This window comes from Sarcophilus harrisii, chromosome 4, assembly GCF_902635505.1.
Source record: "Sarcophilus harrisii chromosome 4, mSarHar1.11, whole genome shotgun sequence".
Taxonomy (NCBI): Eukaryota; Metazoa; Chordata; class Mammalia; order Dasyuromorphia; family Dasyuridae; genus Sarcophilus; species Sarcophilus harrisii.
In genome coordinates this window covers 320,108,974-320,132,999 of record NC_045429.1, presented here as the reverse complement: position 1 = coordinate 320,132,999, position 24,026 = coordinate 320,108,974, and the positions used below count along the sequence as shown (strand labels likewise).

The window sequence follows — 24,026 nt, the reverse complement described above, 5'->3', positions numbered from 1 at the left end:
TAAATCAAACAACAACTTAGAAAAGTTAGATATAACAGACCTCTGGAGAAAGTTTAATAGGAACAGAAAGAAATATACCTTTTTCTACATGCCACCTACAGAAAAACTGTATCAGGGCATTAAAAACCTCACAACCAAATACAGAAAAACAAAAATATTAAATATCTTCTTTTCGGAGCAAAATGCAATAAAAATTACTTTCAACAAGGGGGCATGGAAAAATAGATTACAAATTAATTGATAAGTAAATAATCTAATTCTAAAGCATGAATCAAAAAAAAAAATAAGTTATTGGCACTTTTGCTGCTTGTCTCTCGGGGTTGTTGGGAGGAAAACATTTTGTAAACCAGATGCTATAGAAATGGCAGCTGTTCTCTTTAATTTTTCAAAATATTTATTTTATTTTAATTGTATTCGGGGCTTGACTGAGCTGTGCTGGTGGGGAAAGAGTACCTGAGGCTTAGCGCCAGTACTGCCACTGTGAGAAATGCTGCGTGGCTTTGAACGGTTCCACTTACGCGCTGCGGGCCTCAGTTTTCTAATCTGTAAAAAGGGTACTTTTAAGTCTCTAAAGTCATATCGGAGACAGGACTTCCGCGTACCTACGTTCCGGGAAGCAGTAACATACTCTTAGGCCTGAGCCCGAGGAAGTGCCGGAGGGAGGAGAGGAAACGGAAGTCACCCAAGACCCTCGGTGACTCTGCCACGGCGGATAGTTGGCTCGTCCTTTTAGGATTGGCTAGAGCCGGACTCAATCTAGCCTTCAGAACCAATCACAGAGAAAGAAGGCGGAAAACCTTGCGCCCAAATACTCACGCAGTGGGGAAAGGGCGGGACAAACCAGAAGGCTCTCTTATTATAGGCTAAGATTTATAGTCGGGTCTTGGAGGCAGGGAAAAAATGAAGGGAAGTTATTCTTCTCCTCATTCCCTTTCCCGTTGATGATTGGCTCAAGGGAACATTAAGGCGGGCCTCTGCTCCGTCTATGCTCTCTTTTCCCGGAAGCGGGACGGGCCTATGCACGATTGAGGGCGGAGCCTGAGCTCGGGTCCCGGCCCAGAAGGAGGCGGGGCTATCGTGGCCTTGAGAGGCCGGGGCGGGGCCTGGGTAGTGACGCGGGGTGGGCGGGGCGAGGCCGCTGAGTACTAGAGGGGCTCGGTCTCGTAGCCCACAGGTGCTTCGGCCCTGCCTGGCTCTCCATGGCTCCGCGGGGCTGGGGGTGCTGGCGCTGGGCTGCGCGGCCGCGGGCCCGGCTGCTTCCCGGCGCCGCCTTCCCCTTAGGTACGGAGCGGAGGTCTCCCGGGGGGTGACGGGGGAAAGAGGAGGGGGGAGAGCAAGGCCCCGCCCTCTCACCTGCACGTGAGGAAACCAGAGCTCCGAAAAAGTGAGGGGACCTGCCTGCTCCCGGCGCTCCGGCCGGTCGGGGCGAGGCGGGGGCTGGCGCGCAGCCGGCTGGCCCTCGGCGCAGGGGGCGGGGTCAGGGGAAGGGAAGCCCCCTCCCCCCCAGCCTCCCGCCCTCGGGGCGGCTGTGTGCAAGGGAGCGGAGGGGCATCTCGGGGGTCCTGTGGCGGGCGGCGCGGGGCGTCTGCCGGGGGGGTCCGAGGCTGGGGGGGGGGGGGGGGGGTCCGAGGCTGGGGGGGGGGGGGAGGAGGGATGCAAGGGTCCGGTGGAGGAGGGAACGAAAGTGAGAGAGTGTGGAGGGACTGTGGCCGTGGGAGAAGGGAGGAAGGAGGAGGAGTCAGTGAGCGCATGGGGGGGGGGGGGGCGGAGAGAGGGAATGAATCTGGAGCTGAGACCCAGGGCCCTGTGTGTGCATGAGGGACGTAGAGACCGGGGACGGGGAAAAGAACCAGGAGTACAAAGCGTCTCCCTCTGGGGCTGCAGAAGTGGCTGGAGGCGGGGCACAGGAAGGTCCCGGGACAAGGTATAGGCTGGCAGGGGCAGCTGTGGCATCTGGGGGGCTGTGCCGAAGTTCACTGCCGTGCGTGAGGGCGAGTGCTGGGCACGAGATGAGGCGCCTCTGACGCTACCCTTCCCCTGTCCAGGCTTCCGACAGCTGCTCTCCACCCTGGAGCTGGCCCCTCACATCTGCGTGGTGGGCAGCGGCCCAGCTGGCTTCTACACCGCCCAGCACCTGCTGAAGGTGGGTACTTCCTTCTCTGCCCTCTTCCCCGGCACAGCTCCTTGGAGTCAGAGCGTCTCTGTAGCCTCCTGCTCACGGAAGCTGCTTTGGCCGCTTCCCCAGAGGCTGGATGGAAACATCCCCAGGCTTCAGGCTCGTCCTGTGTAAAGGCCGATGATCCTGCTTCTGTGGGCTCCTCTCACATCCCCCTCTTCTCTGTCCATCTCGGAGCACCACAGATTGTCCCGAAGGTCTCTAGGAAAACATCTGGCCAGTGCTGTAGGGTGGGGCGTTCCCTCCTGTCCCCTAGTTCTGGCCTGTGGGAGAGAGAGGATTCCTAAAGTCAGCCTCTTGTCTCTCCAACCCCCATTTCTGTAATCAGCTCCTGTTCCAAGCCTTCTCTGTCTTTTCTTCTCTGTCCTTTCCCCTCAGTCCCTAACCTTAGGATCACTGACTCTAAAACTCCCAGAGGTCACAGAGACCATCTCGTGTAGCCCCTTTATTTTTCAGATGAACCCAGAGAAGTGAAAGGAGTAGCTCAGTCACAGAGTTAGGTGGTGGTAGAGGCGAGCCGAGAACCCATGTCTCCTGATTCCAGATCAGTGCTATGTCTACTAAGAGCGTGCTTCATGGTCCATCCTCTCCCCTCAGTCCTCCCTCCCCCTCAGCACGTTTCTCTGATTCAGCTTTGTAGCTGAAGGCTGAGCCCTTTGTGCCAGAGTCATTGGCCTTGGTGGGGAGAGCCCCAAGGCTGCCTGTTCCCCTTGAGCCTCAGGGCCATCTCCCTGCTGGGGGAGGGAGGGAGGGGAATGCAGGATTCAGTTAGGAAGAGGGAATAAATATATCTACCTCAGGAATACTTACCAAGCAACCTAGGAAAAAGGACAAATTAATGGTGGAAATAGAATGTGTGAGTGCTGAGGATGGAGCTTATGGAATATTGGAGGAAATGAGGGAATAAATATATCTACCTCAGGAATACTTACCAAGCAACCTAGGAAAAAGGACAAATTAATGGTGGAAATAGAATGTGTGAGTGCTGAGGATGTCAGGCAAGGATTAATGAGAGCTGGAGAAAGTAAATTATGCTCTACACTTTGGTTCAGATTTGGGTTTTTTTTTTTTTTTTTAAGCATAAACAAGCAGAGTTTATTACTATATTCACCTAAATCTATCAAAAAAAAAAACCCCCCCAAAACCTAAACATACTTGTCAGTGTTTACAGATTTCCCTGTAGATTCCCTGAGATTAGACTCAATCTAATAGCAAAAATGAGATATATTATAAATGAAAAACATGGATGAAAAATTAAAATTCATTTTATATATTGACTTTCTCTAGTAAGTTGAAAAAAGTTAAGAATGGATCAAAGCAGAATATAGTGTGTCAGATGGATAGTGTAGATCATTAATGGAATTCAGTTAAAGGAGGGAGAGAGCTGGGGCAGCTAAGGAAGACTATGCAGAGAAGGTGGAACTTAATGTATACCTGGAAAGATAGACAGGACTTAGATAAGTGAAAAGGAAATCAGGAAGGGTGTTCTTGGCTGGGGGAATGACAAAAGCAAAGTTATGGATAGTATGCTTGACTGGGGTCATAGAAAGTCAGAGCTGGAGAAGACTTCAGAAATCATCCACTCCAACAGGTGAGGAAACTGAGGCTCTGGATCTTCACCAGATCTTGTACTTTTCACACTACTTCACTCTCTGTGTTTTGTGGGATTCATATGGAGGTGAAATGGGAGCAAAGGTTGGAGAAGTGGGAAGGAGCCAGATGGGAGATGGTCAGGAATGCCAGAATCAGGGGTTTTAGACTCAGTTCTGTGGGCAATGGGGAGACAATTGAAGCTTTTGAGTGACATCATTAGATATATACATTAGGAACACTAATCTGGCAACAGTGAATAGAGTAGAATGTTTTTTGTTTTTGAAGGGTCCAGAAGCTAGGAATTGAGAGGAAGGAAAATCATGGAGGAAAGGGAAATCTTTACCCTGTTACCATCTCAGTAGTTAATGGTGAGGGTAATTAACCCTGAACTAAGCTTGTGATAGTGGGAAAAGAAAGGGGCGGGGGGACAGATTTAAGAGAGAATACCGAGGAAAAATCAGGGGCCCTTGGTGACTGAATATTATGTAGGAATGAGGGGAAGGACAAGGAACATTATGATTAACTCTATGTCTGGGAAAATGGTGTTTCTAAAGACCAGAGTCCTTTGCTAAAAAGCATGTGGCTGCTATGTGATCAACAGGGATATGAGAGCATGGTTCCTGGTGGGGTCAACAGAGCCTAAGTATCCATTTCAAAGTAATATTTCATTTCAAAATCACTCCTTGTGCCTGGGCTTTCTATATGCTTCAAAACAGGGAAACACCCAATTCTTTGGGGAAGCCCCTGTGATTCCCCAAACTCATGAGAACCTCTCTGATTCTCCTGCTGTTTTTGCTGCCTCTTGGGTAGACCACAGGGCATTTGGGAGATTCATGGGGCCCCTAGTCCTTCCAGTGGGCCTGAGGGGGCAAGCATAGGTAAGACAGATGTCTAACAAGTCTAGAGTGCTGTTTGAACCAGATTAAAATGTACTTGGGAAATGTTTATCAAAATAAATAAAAAATACAATACAACATAGATGTTAATTTGTGGTTTTATAAGTCAGTATTCATCCTTCAGGGATCTATTTCTGTTTGAGTTTAACACTATCATATAGGAGATAGAATGCTAGTATCAAAGTAGTGTGATCAGAATTTGGATCACACCTCAGTTCCTAGCTGTATGACTCTGGGCAAGTCTCTTGTCTTAACTACAATTCTTCCTCTGTAAAAACAGGGATGACAATAATAGCATCTGTTTCCTAGAATTGTTGTAAGAATCAAAAGAAGTACTGTTTTAAAGTGTTTTGTAAATTTTGAAGCTGTCTCAATGTGCGTTATTACTATAGCCTTGTAAGACTTAAGACCTAGTCTTTGAATCTTCTGCTCTAACTGAATTCTTTCAGAAGGGAAATATGATGACTTATCACTCCCAGTTCTGCTGCTGATGGAAGGGGCATGGAGTCTGTGGTCAAAGGTGCTCTTCAGTTACTGTAGTTGTTTCTGTCTCTCCTTAAGCACCATCCTCGTGCTCAAGTGGACATCTATGAGAAGCAGCTGGTACCCTTTGGTTTGGTCCGCTTTGGAGTGGCTCCTGATCATCCGGAGGTGAAGGTATGTTCTCTAGGGCTGGGGGTTCTTGGTGAACTAAAATGAGAAGCCAAGATGAGAAAGGCAGGAGTTCTGGCTGGGCACTGATTCTTTCCCTGGGCAGTCAAGCTCCCCCAGGGGAAGCAGCCAAGGATTTCATAGAGGTTTCCTGATTCTAGAGCCTGCCATGTATCCAAATGATATTGAACTGAGGGTGGTATAAGGATGGTTGGTCCCATGTCACTCACTCCTCCTGCCCTCTGGCAGAATGTTATTAACACGTTTACCCAGACTGCCCGCTCTACTCGATGTGCCTTCAGAGGCAATGTGACTGTGGGCAGAGATGTCTCTGTGTCAGAGCTTCGGGAAGCCTACCACGCTGTTGTGTTGGTAAGTAGAAGGAATGGGTGGTTTGTGAGAATTGGAGGAATGGGGAATAATAAGTGTGAGAGGTTTAGAAATTTGTAGAACTGGGACATTTGTGATGCATTGTGATTGATTGTAGGGTGATTGTGTTTGGGGTATGAAGGAAGGGAGGGGTGAGGAAGGGACACAAATAGCTTAAGGTATGTTTGGACATGAGGGGGTAATACAAACTTATGTAGAAGTGGGCTACTATAGAAAGGGCTAGAGTACTTCTGGGAACAGCAGGAGATTGCAGAATGGTCGGGGGAGGAGAGGGAGATATGACCATAAATTGGTCTGACCTCCTAGTGCAGAGTGTGGGTCCTTCAAGGATCTAAGACACATTTTTTCCTACAGAGCTATGGGGCAGAGGACCACAACATCCTGGGCATTCCAGGTGAGGAGCTGCCAGGTGTAATCTCTGCCAGGGATTTTGTGGGCTGGTACAACGGGTTACCTGAGAACCGCAAGGTGAGTGTTGGGGAGGAAGGGGCATGCCTGGTTCCCCCAGACTCATTGGAGAATATAGCTCTCAGGCAAGGGCCAGATTGGTCTATACTGTGCTCAGACTGGGGAGGGAGGATGGAAAGAGGAAAAAAGTGGGGGCAGGGGCGAACCTGCCAATCTAAAGGGAAAAACTACTCACATAAGCTTAATCAGAGGGAAGTGATGTTCATAAAGAAGGCTTCTTAAGGGTGGGATGGGTTTTGAAGAAGGATATAAACTGTCAGTGAAGATAAGAGTTAATTTTGCAGATAGGGCAGAGTCACAGAGATGGAAACAGGCAGTAATGGGAGCATAGATCTGAGAAAGGGAGGGATGAACTTTGGAAGACAAAAGCTAACCCAGACCTCCAAAGAGAGAGGGCTGGGGTGGATAAGGAGGGACTAGCTTTGGCTTGGTCAAAGTTGCCTTTTCTGAATCATTTTCCCCTCAGCTGGCACCTAACCTGAACTGTGATACAGCACTGATTCTGGGACAAGGGAATGTGGCTCTGGATGTGGCCCGGATCCTACTGACCCCAACAGAGCTCTTAGAGGTGACTAGTGTTGGGGGAGCTGGGATTGTGGAGGATGGGTGATGTGCAGAGGACATACTGCCCAGAGAGCTCAGGTCTCACAGCTCCTTCAAAGGGACGGAAAGGAGAGAAAGGTTAGATAACTGTTTCTTAGGGAGAATTGCCCTGGAATGAAGTGTGTAGTAACATGAAGAGGAGAGGCACATATGAAGGGAAGGAAGAAAAACAGTTGAATGTGTGAAGAGAGAATGGCCACAGGACAGGGATAGAAATCCCTGGAGATAGATTGGACAGACAAAATTAAATTCAACAAGTATTTAAGGTTCCACTATGTGCACAATACTGCTAGGTAGCCTTTTCAGCCTAGTCCTGGGCCCCAAGCTTCTCCTGGTGCCATCTCACCTCCTGTAGAGAGAAGAGCAGCCTGAGAATTAGCCTCTTTATCCAACCCAGGATTAGTTATGTTGAACATAGTACTGGCTATGACCACCAGGGGGAAGCAGTGTAATTTCTGACCAACTTGTATCTCTTAAGATTCTGGCTTTAGGAAGGTGAGTGGAAGGGATTCCTACCCCTTGTTCCCCAATGCCAGAAAATTTTAAGGTTATTCTTTTCCTTCAGAAAACAGACATCACTGCAGAAGCGCTGAAGGTGTTGAAACAGAGCCAAGTGAAAAGGGTTTGGATTGTGGGACGCAGGGGACCCCTGCAAGTAGCCTTTACTATCAAGGTGAGAAAGGCTGGAAAATGGTAAATAGGGTTCCACAGAACTGCAGTATGGTTTCTTCTCCCTCCTCCCCCCCAGGATGGGAATGGAGATCTTGGTTTTTCTCTTCCCTTGATACTTAACACATTTCTCATGACTCTTTTCGTTCCTATTCATGTTCTTAATGACCTCCAGGAGCTCCGAGAGATGATTAACCTACCTGGGAGCCAGCCTCTTTTAGACCCTGCAGATTTCTCAAGCCTAGAAGAATCGATCAAAGGTAAGGAGCATTGGATCTGTGTTCCTCTGGTGAGTGGAGGGAGGGAAGCCCAAGAGAGACACTGCATTCTAGGAAGGAAGTTGCCTGTTGAGGCTGGTACAAGGTTGAGCACATGGCCATGGGAAAGGGAGCTGATTTAGAACTATTGGATGTTATTGACAGAGGCTTCCCGTCCAAGAAAACGGCTATTGGAGCTTCTGGTACGAACAGCCCGGAAGCCACCAGAGCCTAAGGCTGATAGCAAAGTCACGACCCCTCGAGCCTGGGGCCTCCGCTTCTTGCGCAGTCCTCAGGAGATGCTTCCCTCTCCCAATGGAAGTCGAGTTGTTGGCATCCGTCTGGCTGTCATGAGGCTAGAGGTGAGGATAGAGAGGGGCTTCAGCTTTGCCTTTTGCTGCAATTCTGTAGGAGCTTCTTTCTTTTCTCAAGACATTTAGGGAGTTCTCAATGGGAAGGATAAAATGGGAAGCACCAGCTCCTGGCACTGATTCTGGTTGTGAGGCCAAAGTCCTTTCGTGGTTCTTAGGTGGGGTGTGTGTGGGCATCTACTTGAATGTACACTCAATCATTTTCCGTACTGTGTCCCCCTTATTTCCTGAAGGGCTCTGATGAGAATGCCCAAGCAGTGCCCACAGGGGAAATGGAGGATGTGCCATGTGGACTGGTGCTGAGCAGTGTGGGTTACAAGAGCCGTTCAATTGACCCCACTGTGCCCTTTGATCCCAAGCTTGGAGTTATCCCCAACAGTGAGGGTCGTGTGTTGGGCGCACCAGGTGTGTGTGAATGTGGTAGTTTAAAAGTGGGAAAGGGAAAGAGATATGAGAAGATACTGAGGTGGGGGCAATGGGTATGAAGCACTCTAAGGTCAGACTTTTTCGGTGCCTTGTTTGGGTTTGATAAAGATTTCTTTTTTAAAAAAATAATTTGTCACATAGGTTGACTTTCTGGCAAGGGGATGGGGAGGGATACTTTGAGAAATATAAAAACAAAGATCTATGAAAAGCTACTTTTCAAAGGGAAGGAAAGGAGAGAAAGGTTAGATAACTGTTTTGGGGGAGAATTGCTCTGAAATGAAGTGTGTAGAAACAGATGAAGAGGAGAGGAGCATATGAAGGAAAGGAAGAAAAACAGTTGAATGTGAGAAGAGAGAACGGCCACAGGACAGGGATAGAAATCCCTAGAGATAGATTGGGACAGACAAAATTAAATTCAACAAATATTTAAGGTTCCACTATGTGCATAATACTGGTAGGTAGCCACTGGTAAGATAGGCTTCCTTTTATGTGCTGGCTTCCCCCATTAGAATGTAATCTCTTAGAGGGCTGGGGCTGTCTTTCTGCTTGTATTTGTGCTTTGTTCCCAGCCCTTAGCTACACACAGTAGGTGCTGAATAAATGTTTGTCAATTGACTGATTGACCTTATGGACTTTGTGGGGGAAACAGTAGATTAGGAGATATGATACATACATCATATAAGTATGTGCATAAATCATTTGAGGAGAAGATCATTACTTCCTCTGAGAATCAGGGGAGATTTTATAGGGAAAACACCATTTGATTTGATCTTTAAGAAATGGGTTAGGAGTCAAGCAGGTGGCAGAGGCATCATTGGAAAGGCATAAAGGTGGGGAGACAGAGTGGGTATGAGGTACAGGCAGTTACCTTTTGGCTAGAGGACCAAGTAGGAACAGGACAATATAAGACAGACTGGTACCAGAGTGCCAGCATGGGCCAGGCTGCCCCAGATGCTGTGTGTCTGTGGGGAAGGTGAAAGACGAGGCAGCATTGTTGGGCATGGGCTCAGAATCATGTTCTTAGTTTGGCTCTTTCCATTTCTTCTCTCTCCCTAGGTCTATACTGTAGTGGCTGGGTTAAACGAGGTCCCACAGGTGTCATTGCCACCACCATGAATGACAGCTTCCTCACTGGCCAGGCCCTGCTCCAAGACCTTGAGGCGGGCGTTCTGCCCTTAGGCCCCAAGCTCGGCTACTCTGTCATAGAACCCCTACTCAAAAATCGAGGTAGAGTGATGGCAGCCCCTGAAAGTAGAAATAGTGAGCCTACTCAATTTGTAGGGTCATTGATTTAAAGGCCATGGAGCCAATGGTCTGGGAAGGAACTGGAGGAAAATCTATAGGAAGTAAAGGAGAATGGGAGAGAGGAGGAACCTAGGCTTGAATCAGTCTCTTTTCTAGAGTTTCCTGCCCTTTTGAGGTTAGTTGGAGACTCTGAGATGGGCTAAGGGATCAATCAAACAGACTTATACTGTGTATTATACTTATGCTATGTATTATGGTAAATAATACACAGTACTATATACTGGGATAGGCACTATGTTAGGTGCTGGAGCTACAAAGACAAGTCTGAGAGACGACTTGGGAGGCCATTGCAATAGTCTAAGCAAGAAGTCAGATGTTGTAGAGAAGATAAGGCAAAATTTGGCAACTCTTAGATAAAAGGGATGGAGAGAGGGAGGAATAGAGAAGAGAGCTCAACTTGTGGACCCAGGAAAAAGGAAGGAGGGCAGTTTGCAGAAAGGTGGGTTTGGGGCAAAGTGAGTGGGAGGTTTTGTTCTGCACATATTGGGATGAGAGAGTAAAAGTAGATAGGAAGTGTGATGTGGCTAATGGGGCCATTCTGACAGCCCTGATTTGTGTGTGCTTCTTTTTCCTGGTTCAGGGGTCCAGCCTGTCTCCTTTAAGGACTGGGAGAAGCTGGATGCAGAAGAGGTGGCTCAGGGCCAAGCAGTTGGGAAGCCCCGGGAAAAATTGGTGGATCCACAACAGATGCTACAAATAATAAGACGTTGACTCTTTGACCTAGGCCCCAAAATTTGGCCCAAAGTGTGACACAGCCAACTTCAGGGGTAGTAGTGATCCAGGATTATGACCCGATCTGGGCAGGATCGGAGAATAGGCAAGAAGGGACAGTGCCCTTGAGTTCTGTGCCAGCTGGACCTTGTCTACCCCCTCCCCCTTTCTCAGGGGTCCCTGGCCTGTGCCACTACCTCCAGTGTCCTTTTGAGCAAATCCTCTGTCCTTCTCCCTCCCCGTTTGTTTGTTTGTTTGTTTGTTTTTAGCATGTTAAGTTTTAGCCTTCAGCATTTGGATCACTTTATGATGGAGGGAAGGGGCAGGGCACAGAGATCTGAACCCCCAGAAGCCTCATCTTACATCAAAGCAGAGCTTAGAACTCCTCTGCTGTCCTGACTCATCCTCCAGATGTGCCTTAATGGGCTTAGGTACCAGGAGCCAAGGTGGAAGTAAAGAACTGGAATAAAAGTAGAAATATAAACAACTGTGTGAGTGAGCCGGGTTCTTTGAAACCTGCCCAGAGTGACCCTCTCAATAGCCCTTGACCGTATGGCCACCAGGCGGCGCTGTCTCCCCAGAGATGCCCACTGCCCCGTGGCTTGGAATCTCCCTGCCAGTCCTCGCACAGGTCTCTATGGGGGACCCCTGTCCCTGACATTCTTTGCGGCTCTCAGCCTCCAGACAAATAGGTGGCTTTTTTGGTCGCTTGGGCCCCTTTGGTCAGGGTGGAAGGAGAGGGACCTCTTCTCAGAAGAATGCTTTTAAATACTGGAAAGTCACGCCACATTTCCGTTAAAGCTTAAAGAATGAAGATGTATGTAAATGTTCTCCCCTCCGAGTTTTCAGGGACTCCGGGTGAAACCAGGAGAAGCCCTCGCAGTACAGTAGACCGAGGAGCACCTGTCAGCCCCATCTTCTCAGTCTTTCATTGGCGTCTCCCAGGCTGTTTAACACTGGGATTTAGAGGAGGAGGAGGAAGAGAAAAGGCAGAGCTGAAGCTGTCCCTCTCCACACTGCCCCCCCCGCCCTTCCCCCAGTCCCTTTCTTCCAAGGGCTTGCTGTGTATCCTTCCTCCCGACTGGGGCTCCTTCATCCCGTCACTGTTCGGGCATTCCACTTAAGTTTCCAAGCCCCTTTTGAAGTTGGGGGGGGGGGGAGGGTCACTCCGAAAGCCCAGGGAATGGTGTGTATTCTAGAAATGAAGAGGCCCAAAGTGCAGAAGAGAAGCCAGGAATCCTGGTTCCCCGCCTCCTTCCCCCCTCACTCCCCCTCCCAAGAGCTTCCCTGCCCGAGAGATGTGGAGGAGAAAGCAAGGAGGTGGGAAGAAGAGCCCCCACTTAAGGCTGCATGCAAAGTGGCTTGAGGAGTCCAAGCGGTTTCGGCTGTCTCCGGGAGCAGAAGGGGGGCTACGCTCGGAGGGGCGGGGGGGGCCGCGGAAGAAGAGGGAGTCGATGCCTCTACAGGACTTGCCAGGGACTAAGCAACACAACAGCGGACGACTCGGCCACATTTAAAGTGGCGAGCGGAGCGGAGCTGGAAGCGGGCAGCTCAGCTCAGCCTAGCCCCGGGCGCCAGGCACCGAGGGGGACAAGGGCCAGGAGCATGGAGTCCCGGAGAGGGCCCGACCCAGATCGTCTGGTGGGGGCCCCGGAGCGCTCGGATTTAACTCTCAACTGAACGCTCGCGGTGCCCTCCCCCTCCCACTCCCACCCCCGAACCCCGGGCCGGGGAGTAGCGGGATTCCGTGAGGAGTCGGAAGCGAGGGCGCAGGAGGACAAGCGGGGTGGCCGGCGGGGGAAGCGCCCCTTCTCTTCCCGGGTGAGTGCACTGCAGGAGGCGGGGCGGGCCAGGAGCCCTCGGGTGGGGGGGGCGGCAACTTCGCCACCAACTTAGGCTATTGATGCTGGGATCCGATCGGAGATGGGGCAAGGACAGCGGAGACCTAGACAGGAGGATACCCGGAGAACTCTGGAGCGCGCGCGGTCCTGCCCTGTTCGAGGAGGAAGGGCAGCGAGCTGGAGGTGAGCACCCGGACCAGAGACCCAGGGGAATCTCCCGGAGACCGTAAACCGGGAGCGGGGTGCGCGGTGCAGAGCAGCAGGGAGCGAGGGGACATACAGGAGACAAGCGAGCTGGGAAGGGACGCCCTGGGGACGCGAGGAAGGACGTGAGCAGAGGCCGGGAGCAGCTCACAGTCTGGTCGGCCTGCGGGGGCGAGGAGGAATCCGAGAAGTCCCTTCACGGGCTTAGCCCGGGGCAGGTGGTCCTGGGAGGGGGCGGCCGGGGATCCAGGTGTCCATATTACATTACTCGCCTCTCCCGCCCCCCCATCCCACCCCAGCCAACTGTTGCGGGCAATGGGGCTACCAACTGGAACCGTGGCTGCCTCTGGCTCCAGCTGAGGGGATCGAGGCCGGTGGGAGACAGAGAGCAGCTGGGGCTCCCTAAATCCGACTGTCCACACCTAGGAACAGTCTCCTTGGGACATTGTTGGAGACGCTCTCACCCCCGCCAGTTCGCCCTTTCCCTCCAGTCCCCGCTTCTTTCCTCTCTCCTTCCTCCTTCCCTCGTCCCTCAATGTTGTGTCTGCTCTCAGAAACCCTCCACTACTTAGGGGGTGAAGGTGGAGGTGGGGCGGTGTGGAGGTGTGGGATCTTCCCCTCCGCTTCCTAAAGACCGACCCTCACACTCAAGTATTCTAGGACAGAAAAAGAAAAAGTGTGTGTGTGGGGGGGAAGTATGCGTGGCTGGTGCTGGGCACAAGGCTGGTTTGGTAGCTGCTGGGAGCTGTGGGTCCTTCTATTTCCTTCTGGCTCTCCCCCATTCCTAGATTCCTCCAAGAGTCCCAGGGGGTAGCATTGGGATCTAGATAGTCTCTAGCTCAAATCAGGCTGAGTCTCGGAGAACAATGGCTGTTGCTGCTATAATCTCCAAGCGCTAAACTGTTTTAGGACAATTAGCGAAGCAAAGAAAAGAAAACTGGGGTCTCTCGTCGGCGAAAGTAAGCGCCAGTCAAGAAGGTTCCTTCTCACACACTCCAAATCTTATTAGAGCAGACTCCCATCCTCTCTCTATGCCTCCCCCCTCCCTCCCCCCTCCCTCCACCTCAGACTCCGTTTCTACATTTTTTGTTGATGGTCATGAAAGGTGGGATTCTAGTAAGGAGAAAGGGCAAAACGGGCCCCCCAGCACCTCCATCTTTGTTCTCCTACTTGCCCTCGGGTGCCAAAACTTGTCCTGGTCTTAGATCCCTAGCCCTCATCCTTTTGCTTGGACCCGTGACTCAGTACCTGGAAGGCCGAGAGCAAGATGAAAGGGAGCTAGGGGCAGGCAGGGAGCTGGGCTCCCGGTTCCCTTCTTAAACACCTAATCTTTGTGGCCGGGCACGGGAGTGGAGGGAAGCACTACGCACACGCTTGGAGATCCTTGTTTGGGGAAGCAACTTGGCTGGGATGGGGATGGACCGGAGAACAGGGCTTGTGTGTGTGTGTGTGTGTGTGTTTTGTGCGTGTACGCCCAGGAAAAGGGTCGAGTCCGCAGGTAGCAGTGACGCTAGTGCTTGGGCGGTCTCAGATTGACCGCCAGGAGGGGCTCAAAGCCACCGCAGCATCGCTTGTGTCCTTGAGTCTCCGGGTGCCTGTGGCCCTTCTCGCTTGGGCCCCTTCCTCCCATGGGGGTGGGAGCAACTTGAAGTCTCGCTCCCTATGAATTATTTATCACCGGCCTAAAAATACCCCGAACTTCACAGCCCGAGTGTCAAAGATACCTGATGGAGGTTGGGGGGTGGGGTGGGTGGAGAGGGGAGACAAGGGCGTCTGGGAATGGGGGGAGGGGAGATGCGTAGAAGAGTTAGCCCCTAAGGGGAAAGACCTCTTCCCTAAGACATAAGGTTCCTGAACATTTGGGAGTGAGGGGAGGAAGGGAGAAAGAGGGAACTGGCTGTGAATCTGGTTGGGTATTGGGGGTGGTACTGAGGCAGCCCAAAAGAACCTTCAGGGGGAAAGCACCTTCTGGTGGGCAAGTGGTGGAGACTCTTGGGTTCTGCCCATTTTTTCTGGGTTTCCCTCCTATTTCTCCTCCCCACAGCGCAGTCCTTGATTCACTTCTCTGGGCATCCATAAAATGTGATAGAATAATTGGGGAGGCAGCAAAGGTATGAGCACGGGAAACTGTCAGACACCATTCGAATATTGATTCTTAATTCATTTTACTCTGTCAGATCTAGGCTAGGCCTTTAAATAACTACCCTAAGCCTCAGTTTCCTCATATATAAGTTGCCGGAGAGACCAGGCTAAGCTATCTTTAAGATTTTAGACTCTAAATCTATGATCTTTTGATGAGAATAGAGGGGTAAAGGTAAAAGAGAGGAATAAAATGGAGGAAGAGTGGGGGGCAGTCTTGGAGAGTCTTTTGAGATTGGCTAATATGAGAAATATAATGCTTACTAATGTTTCAAAAGGGAGAGAGAGAGAGGGAAGAAGGGAGGAAAGGGAGGAGACAAAGACAGACAGATAGATTGAGACAGAGGGAGAGAAGAGAACAGACAAAGAGAAAGAGATCTGCCTGTTCCTTTCACTAACTTTCAGGCTCCCCAAAGCAATTTTTCCCTTACTCAGTTTACATTGATGCTTGAAGCTATCAATGGGACCATTATTCCTTCAGTTTAAAATTTTGATTGTAATTAAAATACCAGTACCCTAGGAGGCACAAAACTTTAAACTTAAACATAAAACTTAGCTCCACTTTAGTGTAACTGAGTTTCAAGTCTTTTTCTGAAAACAATATTTTAGAAAGAATAAGAGCCTCAGGGAATTGAGGTATGGGTAAGAGTATTGTTGAGAGTGAGAGTTCAATAAACCGACGTTAAGAATGGTCAGTCGCCTGTGAATTAACATTTATTAAACACTTTGAGCAGGGCATAGACTGGTGAAGTTCATAATTATAGAATCATACATTTAGAGCCAGAAGACCAGTAAAGTCCAAACCTTTTACAGATTTACAAATGAGAAAACTGAGACAGAGATTAAGTGACTTGCTAAGAGTCACACAGTTAGTGTCTGAGGTAGAATTTGAATTTCCGTCTTCCTGACTTTAAGCCTAGTGCTCTATTAATTAGCAATGCCACAAAGATCACATTGGATTATGTCACAGTTTTGCCCGGGAGACAGCTATAGTTTACAATTCAGGGATCCATTTAAATTGTGAGTTTTAGGGGCTCAAAAAATTGTCATTTTGTTCCTTTATTCACCCTTAGATTAGGCTTGTTTCCCTGGTCCCTGGTCCTTCCAATAAGATTTCGTTTCAGTTAAGCAGCCAGAGGCATAGGTCTGAAAGAAATCAGACTGAGGGAAAAAAGAAGTAAATTAGGTTATAATTAATTATAATAAGAATCTTGAGGACTTCCATGAATCTACTGTAAAACTCCTTAAAGGCTTCACAGGCAACTAAATGGCACATTTGGTAATTATATTGGGCTTAGAGTCAGAAGGTCTAAAATTCATATATTCCCTTGATACCTACTAGCTAGGTGGCCTTAGTAAATCTCTTTACCTGACTCAACCTTCAACTTCAATCTTCCTTATCTGTAAAATGGGATAACAATAATAACTATGGTTTGTTGTGGAGACCAAATAAGATGACATCCTTATAGAAAGGCTAACTATAATTACAAACAGATGCCTCACAGGTTAGATGTCAATGACCACATTGGCTGAAGGGAACACAAGAGATGATTTCCATTATATAAAGAGAGATTATATAGTAGCACATCTAGATGTATTCTATATGTGCTATAGGGAAGACTTGGAACCAAGGATAGATTTCTACTGTCTAAAAGGGGTTATGGAATCATTTCAGTTATGTTCAACCCTTCATGACCTCATTTTGGGGTTTTCTTGGCCAAGACACCAGAGTAGTTTTCCATTTCTTTCTTCAGCTCCTTTTACAGATGAGGAAACTGAAGCAATTAGAGGTAAATGACTTGCCTAGAGTCACACAGCTAGTTAGTGTCAGAGGCCAGATTTGAACCTATAAAAGATGATCCTTCATGATTCTAGGCCCGATGCTCTATACATTGTACCACCTTAGTAAGAGTTAGAGCCACCCAAAAAATAAAAGGCCTACCTTGTGAGGTCATGAGCTTTCTGTCACTGTATTTAAACAGGAGCATCTAGGATGGTCAGCCTGGAATGGATTTCTGCACTGGGTAGGAACATTAATTAAAGGACCTTTAATATCCACTAGGAATACATCAGCATTCTGTGTATAAACAATGGGTAAACCTCATGCTAGGTCAGACACACACTGAGTTAACAGTTCAGGGGCTTTTCCTGGTGTGCCATGGCTCTTGCAGTCCTGCCTACCTAGATTTCTCTCCTTTCAGCACCTACCCATTGTTCCTGTGTCCCTTGCCCCACCCAATCCCCACTTTGATCTGAATCTCCTCTGGAGCCATGCCTGACATTTTGTCTCCTTGTCTGTCTTTGCACCATCTTTCCCCCCCCCCCCCTTTCTCCTTGTCCCTTTTGGAGGTGTGCGTGTCTTTTCCTCGCTCCCTCCTTCCTTTCTCTCTCTATCTATATTTCTATCTCTATGTCTATCCCATGCTTCTGTGTCTCTGCCTGAATGTCTCTGACTCTTATCTCCTGTGTTTTTCTCCTCTGGTCTCCTCTTGGCTCTGTCTTTCTGTCTCTTTTTCTCTCTGAATATGTGTCTCTTTCTTTCTATTCCTTTATGTGTCTCTCTGTCTCTCTGGATGTGTCTGCTTCTTTTCCTCCTTGTCCCTCCATCTCTCCCTGCCTCTGTCTGTCTCTGTCTCTGTTTTTGTATCTCTACAGGACCTCTCCAGTGGACATGGGTAGAGTCTTGGGACTGGCCCTCCTGCTGACCACCCTCCTAGGCACCTGGGCAGGGGTGGGGCCTGGCCGGGGGAAACAAGTGGTGACAGTAGCTGTGGTGTTTGCCAGCTCAGCACCCCCATTGCAGGCTCAGGCTCAGACCCTGGCCCGGGCCCGCCTCACCCCCCAGAACTTCCTGGACCTGCCCCTGGAGATCCAGCCAATCACTGTGGTGATCAATGACACCAACCCCAGCACCCTTCTCACTCAGCTCTGTGGGCTCCTGGGCTCTGCCCGTGTCCATGGCATAGTCTTTGAGGACAACGTGGGCACTGAGGCTGTGGCGCAGATTCTTGACTTCATCTCCTCCCAGACCCACGTGCCCATCATCAGCATCAGTGGAGGCTCGGCTGTGGTCCTTACTCCAAAGGTGTCTTGGGATTCTCTCCTGCCCTCTCACCCTTGCTTGCTAATAGTGTAGACACTCAAGCAGGGAATAAGATGGGTGGGGTTAGAAGGACAGCAAGTTGAGAAATCTAGGATGGGTTGGGGCTGGATAGGCGTCACAGGCATGAAAGCTGGGAAGCTGAAATTGTATGTTAAAGGTAAGAGGAGAAATCTGGAGGAGAGGGAATTGGGGTTGGGGAAAATGAAGGGTTTGGAGGACAAATGGAAGGCAGATGGTGGAGACTGGACAAGGATAGCAAGGATCCAATGGCTTCTCCATTCCATACGCAGGAATAAGGATGGTTACCAGTCCTGGCAAACTGAATTTACTTCACCATATTCTTATTTTTCTTAAAAATAATATCAATGTCTTTTGGGTTTTGATGTCATCATTTTTCACCTAGCATCCCTCTTTCCATGAGCCATCCCATATAACAGATGATATTTTTAAAGACAAAAAAAAAAAAAAAAGAAAAAAGAAAAAGCCTTGAAAATATCTGAAAAACATGTAATGTGTAGTACCTGTGGACTTCCCATCTCTTTGAAGACATGGCCTGTGAGGACCCTCTCATAGCTCTTCTTTTGGGCCATGTTTGTATATTTTTTAAAATAATTTTCCAACATTCACTTTTGGATGTAGAGAACATCCAGTGACTAGGATATTCTCTAGATTTGTTTTTGGGGGGTTATGGCTGTTCTTTCCACTTACATTGTTATTGTTATAATTTATGTGTTTTTCTTGACTACTTACTTCATTCTGCATCCATTTATATGGATCTTTCTGTGCTTCTCTGCATTCATCACATTTGCCATTTCTTTCTTCACTGTATTTGGATAAGTAAGCATCTCTTTCTACCTTTTGGGTTCTCATACCCACAGAACTAGCCCAATGTCCCTTGCTGAGCCTTGGAAACAACTTTTATCCCAAACCTTTCCATTGAATACATATCCCCACATCTCCCATCAAGGCATGTCCTAAATAGCCTTTTCCAGTAAGAGACCTATCTTTACTTAGTATGCTGTCTGTCCAGGCTTGATTAGCTTTGTGTCCACTATTTCTCAACTAGAGAGGGCTGTAAGAATTGGAGGGGTATGTGTGATCAAGAGGCAGGAAGGAAAGACAGACCCTCACTAGTATATGGCAAAGGGAGAAGAACTAGATCGTCCAATGTCCAGTGGTATCCCCCATAGTCCATGGCTGGCTGTGTCCCTGCAGAAGGAGACAAATTGAGAGGATGAAGAGGTCAAATTGTGGGTCACAGACTAGCTGGATTGGTAGGCGTGAGGGAGAGACAGAAGGCAGGCCGAAGTCCCCATCTGGGCACCTCTCTGGACTGGTATCCCCTCTTAGCTCTTTCTGCCCCAGGTGAACCAGTTCCTAGTCCCACCTGTAACCTCAAGGCTGGCCAGAGAAAAAGGTGGCCCCGGGGTCTGGGAGCTTGTCTCAGCTCAGTCCAACTTCCTATCTCTTCCTGGCAGGAGCCTGGCTCATCCTTCCTGCAGCTGGGGGTGTCCATTGAGCAGCAGATCCAGGTGATCTTCAAGGTCTTGGAGGAGTATGACTGGAGCTCCTTCGCGGTCATCACCAGCTTCCACCCAGGCTACGCCATCTTCCTGGAGGGCATCCGCTCATTCACGGAGGCCAGCTACCTGGGCTGGGAGCTACAGGACATCCTCACGCTGGAGCTGAGCCCCGGCAGCCCCAGCTCCCGCGTGCAGCGCCTGCTGCGCCAGCTCGACGCCCAGGTGCTGGTGGCGTACTGCTCTCGGGAGGAGGCCGAGTACCTGTTCACCGTGGCCGAGGAGGAAGGGCTGGTGGGCCCGGGCTACGTGTGGGTGGTCCCTAGCCTGGCACTGGGCAGCACTGACACGCCGCCCTCCGTCTTCCCCGTGGGCCTCATCAGCGTGGTGACAGAGAGCTGGCGCCTCAGCCTGCGGCAGAAGGTCCGGGATGGGGTGGCCATCGTGGCCCTGGGGGCCCACGGCTACCTGCGCTACCACGGAGACCTGCCGGCGCCTGCTCGGGACTGCTACGCCCCGGCCGAACCCACCAGCCCTGCTGGAGAAGCCTTCTACGGGTGAGCCGCACAAAGCAAAAAGGAGGGGGTGGAGAAGGAATGCCTCAGAATTAGGGCTCATTTGCATGTTTGCATCTCATTTGCATCTGCTCAGGACTCTTTCTAGCTCCCCACCCCACTTTTCTGAACTCTGCTTTTGAGCCTCCTAATATCTCTCTCTAATATTCATGAGAGCTGGCCCACCTTCAAAAGCCAACTAATTGGGCCCTTGTAGAGTTAGCATCTCAGGACTTAGGGTTGGAAGGGCATCTAGTCTACTCTTCAAGGTGTCTAGAGAGGACCCCCTCCCTCCCCCAGTTCTCTTGGGCAGGTGAGATTGTTAAGAAGTCTTTCTAATTTACATTAAGCCAAAATCTGCCTCTGATGTTTCTATCCCATTCCGAGTTTAATCACTCTTGTGATCAGCCCTTCAAATATCTGAAGAGAACTATCCTATCCTGTTAAGAGTGCTTTTTCCCCTGGGCTAATCATCCTGAGTTCCTCCAAATCCAATATGGCATGGTGTCTAGTTAGGTCACCAGCCTTGGCTACCATTTCCTTGGCTGAAAAGCTGAAGTGTGGTCTGCAGATCATGCTTCTTTGTTGTTCATTCATTTCAGTCTTGTCTGACTTTTCATGACCCCATTTGAGGTTTTTTTGGCCAAAATACTGGAGTGGTTTGTCATTTCCTTCTCCAGCCCATTTTACAGATGAGGAAACCGAGGTCAATAGGGTTGAGTGACTTGTCAGATTTGAACTCAGGTCTCCAGGTGTGGTGCTCTATCCACTGTCACATCTAGCTGCTCATGTGTCTTTGAGACCGTGCCATATGAAGATCAATAGCAGAAACTGGAAAGGCTGAACCCTAAAGAGAAAAATTATAAGTATTAAAGTATTCAAAGGACTATCAAGTGGAAGACAGATGAGATTTGCTCTCCTTGGCCTTTGAGGGAAGAAATAGGTAAGAGAGAGGTGAATGGAAACTGCTGAAAGAAAGATTTGGACTCCATGTCACAGAGAAACTTCCCTTTAGAGCTGTCCATAAATGGAAATGAGGAGTCTGTTAGACCTACATGGAGGTTGATGACCATTTATTAATATTGCAGCACAGGAAATATTAAGGCTAGATTACTTTTCTTTCAAGATATTTTTCTGATTCTTTCTAGCCATTGCTCTACCCTTCTGTAGTTGATTTTTTGAAACCAAAGGTAGGATTTTACATTTAAACAAGAAACTTTCTTCATTTAGCAGATTTCAAGGGACTATTTCATTCCCCCCCCCCCACACACACACACACAATTTGTATCCGCAGTGCCTTCCTTACCCGTGGTGCCTACAATTAATGGGCAAAGCCTATTAAAAGAAAATCTACTAGGACCTTGATCCTCCTTAAACTGAATCAAGTTCCTAGTAGATTTTCTTTTAATAAGTTTTGCCCACCATTCTAGTTTAAGATTTTTGGACACTGAGTCAGGAATCCAGGCTCACTAAAAGTTCTGGGAGATGAGGAGGCTCAAAAGCAAAGAGAAGAGATGAAGTCCCAAGTAGGGTCCTGTAATGGGAAGGGAGTGGCAGGGCTTTCACCCACAAAAAAGGATCTACCCCAGGCAGATCAGGAGGTAGAATGGATAAATGGACTTCTGCTTCTGCAGGAGCTCACTCTATGAGCTGATCCTTCTCTCTCCCTGCCAGGCACCTGCTGAATGTGACCTGGGAGCAGCGAGATTTCTCCTTCAGTGCTGGCGGGTACTTGGTGCGGCCCACCATGGTGGTGATCTCACTCAACCGGCATAGGCTCTGGGAGATGGTGAGAAGGGCAAGGGAGAGGCTGGGACCTCCAGGCTTCCTCCACATCCCTCCCTCCTTCCCCTGCCCTAACCTCTGGCTTCTTTGACCTAACAGAACTAAGCCAATTTATCTTCAGTTCTGCTTTTCTAGTTTTGAGAATTTTTTCAGCTTCCACTTACCTTTTAGATATCCCATAAGTATTTAATTAGTATAGAATTTCTGCATACTACCCTCAGTAGGCCATAATTGAGGTCTTTCTCATAATCCTCTCCCATAATCTCAGCTTTCTCCCCCTACCTGACTTCAAATGAACAAACACTCTCCCCTTTCAACTTCCTCAGAATGTAGATCTTTCTGTTTTCATTTTATCTGTGGTAGATGCAACAGGCAGGACCAAAGTCCTACTAGGAGCCAGCAAGGGTGCTCCTTTGGCCCTGGGGGAACTTACCCCGTCAGTCCTGATCTGGAGGGGGACAATCCAGGTGTGCCCTGTTCCTGGGACACCAGCCCAATGGTCTGAACTTCTGGGGGAATTCCCTTCTCCTTCTCTTGGGAGAATGGCCTGAGTACCTTCTAGGGGCTGGTGTAGGAAGTTTCCCATCCTGATTCTTGCTCTGTCACAGGTAGGGCGCTGGGAGCAGGGCATCATTCACATGAAGTACCCTGTGTGGCCCAGGTATGGCACCTACCTGCAGCCAGTGGTGGACAACCGGCACCTGACGGTGGCCACTCTGGAGGAGCGGCCCTTCGTCATCGTGGAGAGTCCTGACTCTAGTACAGGTGGATGCATTCCCAACACTGTGCCCTGCCGGAAACAGAGCAACCGCACCGACAGGTTTGGCAGGTCCGTGGGGCTGTATGTGTGTATTGGGGGGAGGGTGTGCACTCATGGGCAGGGAGGGGATTCTCCCTTTCTCCCAGAGGGCCATGGAGCCCTCCCACCCAGAGTTTTCAAAAGACCAAGATAGGGTGAATCCAAACGTTCAAACTGCATGCTCCATACTACTTTGGGGAACACAGCACTGTATGGGCAGATGGACCTGCCCAGGTACACTGGGATGGCCATTAAGACAGCAAGGATGGAAGCCAAAATTCTACTGCTGAGTCAGCTCTCCTAACTCATTGAATGACCTTGAACACATCACATCTATAAAATGAGATTGGGGGGGAGGAGAATCATGGGAACTACATGACCTCTAAAGACCTTCCTCTTTTAGCATTCTAAATCATAAATAAGAATCATAAAACTTATGGTTCTGATCAGAAGACACCCCTTGTGAAGTCCCTGGAAGGTCAAGATTAGGGATGGAGGTGGTCTTTTTCCTTCTCTATCCTTCCTTCTCTCCAGTGTTCCCTGAAACAAGCTCCTACCCTCACACTGGCAGGGCTGTTTATACCTGAGCCTATGAGAGGGTATCCTGTGAGAGGGTATCATTTCTTCTGTGTCCCTCAGACCTTCCCCCTGACTCTTGTATTTATCGCTTTCCCTGGGGTCCAGAGGCACCTTAAACAAGGGAAAGGAGGAGGTTGGTTCAGAAGAAAGTTTTGGGTGCATGAGGAGAACTTCAAAGAAAGACCAGACCTTATGCTCTGGATTTAAGAGTTTGACAGTGACCTCCTAGTAGAATTTTGGCCCTGCCTGTTACATCTACCCCAGAGAAAATGAAAACAGAGAGATCCACATACTTAGGAAGGGATTTGACAGACAATTCTTCTTCACTTAAATCCAATTCACTTGCATAGTTTGAGAACAAAGTACAAAAACATAGGCTCTGTGGAGATGGAAGGATGACCCAACCTCCTGCACTCCATGCTTTTCTCCATGCTTTTTCCCTAGGGGAGGGTCTGTGTGTGTGTGTGTGTGTGTGTGAGAGAGAGAGAGAGAGAGAGAGAGAGAGAGAGAGAGAGAGTGAGTCTCTATAGTGAAGGAATCTTAAATTGGAAGGAAAGTTAGAACTCATCCGGTGTAACATTTTCATTTACTTTATTTTTAAAAATATTTTATTGTTTCCACTTTTACACATTGCTGTTATTTCTGAATATTCTTAGATTTTGTTTCCCATTGGCCATGTATAACAGTGTACACCTCATTCTGCATCAATAGAGCCTCATGTTTCTGCCTCATGGGAGGCATCCTTGACCGGTAACAGTTCTCTGAAGTCATGATTGGTCACGTCATTGATCAGGGAGCTGATATTTACCAATGACGTTTCTCTTACATTATTAGGGTCATTGCATAGATTATTTCTCATGGATCCAATTATTTTCAGCATTGGTTATTTTAACACCTCCAAAATTTCTCTAAATTCTTCACATTCATCATTTCTTTAATTTTCCATTAAATTAATATATCACATTTTAATCAGCCATCTCCTAAAT

The 24,026-nt window shown here is 48.8% G+C and overlaps 2 protein-coding genes across 5 annotated transcripts in view; both read left to right on the top strand.

Moving 5' to 3' along the window:
* The first annotated feature begins 1,114 nt into the window (after window positions 1-1,114).
* On the top strand, window positions 1,115-11,004 carry FDXR (ferredoxin reductase). Of its 2 annotated transcripts, XM_023502519.2 has the most exons (12): window positions 1,115-1,281; window positions 2,046-2,143; window positions 5,227-5,322; window positions 5,566-5,688; window positions 6,061-6,174; window positions 6,641-6,742; window positions 7,343-7,450; window positions 7,622-7,706; window positions 7,869-8,065; window positions 8,308-8,479; window positions 9,557-9,727; window positions 10,386-11,003. In XM_023502519.2, the coding sequence occupies exons 1-12, from the start codon at window positions 1,200-1,202 to the stop codon at window positions 10,514-10,516; spliced, it is 1,479 nt and encodes a 492-aa protein (XP_023358287.2). In that variant the 5' UTR covers window positions 1,115-1,199; the 3' UTR covers window positions 10,517-11,003. The 2 variants fall into 2 exon arrangements, with proteins under 2 accessions (XP_023358287.2, XP_031821623.1); XM_031965763.1 differs by lacking the exons at window positions 1,115-1,281; window positions 2,046-2,143 and having other exon boundaries at window positions 5,221-5,322; window positions 5,478-5,688; window positions 10,386-11,004.
* Window positions 11,005-11,071: 67 nt separating this feature from the next.
* GRIN2C (glutamate ionotropic receptor NMDA type subunit 2C) overlaps window positions 11,072-24,026 on the top strand; it is a 30,163-nt gene continuing 17,208 nt past the window's right edge. For 2 of the 3 annotated variants that reach the window (XM_031965761.1, XM_031965759.1), the window contains exons 1-5: window positions 12,357-12,540; window positions 17,356-17,785; window positions 19,282-19,880; window positions 21,552-21,666; window positions 22,271-22,491. In XM_031965761.1, the coding sequence (XP_031821621.1) occupies window positions 12,440-12,540; window positions 17,356-17,785; window positions 19,282-19,880; window positions 21,552-21,666; window positions 22,271-22,491 (1,466 nt within the window). In that variant the 5' untranslated portion in view covers window positions 12,357-12,439. The other variant, XM_031965762.1, reaches the window with a different exon arrangement.

Bases quoted from the DNA above. Each gene is read 5' to 3' on its own strand.
- FDXR (XM_023502519.2), top strand. From the start codon at position 1,200: ATGGCTCCGCGGGGCTGGGGGTGCTGGCGCTGGGCTGCGCGGCCGCGG. The intron at 8,480-9,556 runs GTGTGTGTGAAT...CTCTCTCCCTAG, and splicing joins TCGTGTGTTGGGCGCACCAG to GTCTATACTGTAGTGGCTGG. The intron at 9,728-10,385 runs GTAGAGTGATGG...TTCCTGGTTCAG, and splicing joins ACCCCTACTCAAAAATCGAG to GGGTCCAGCCTGTCTCCTTT.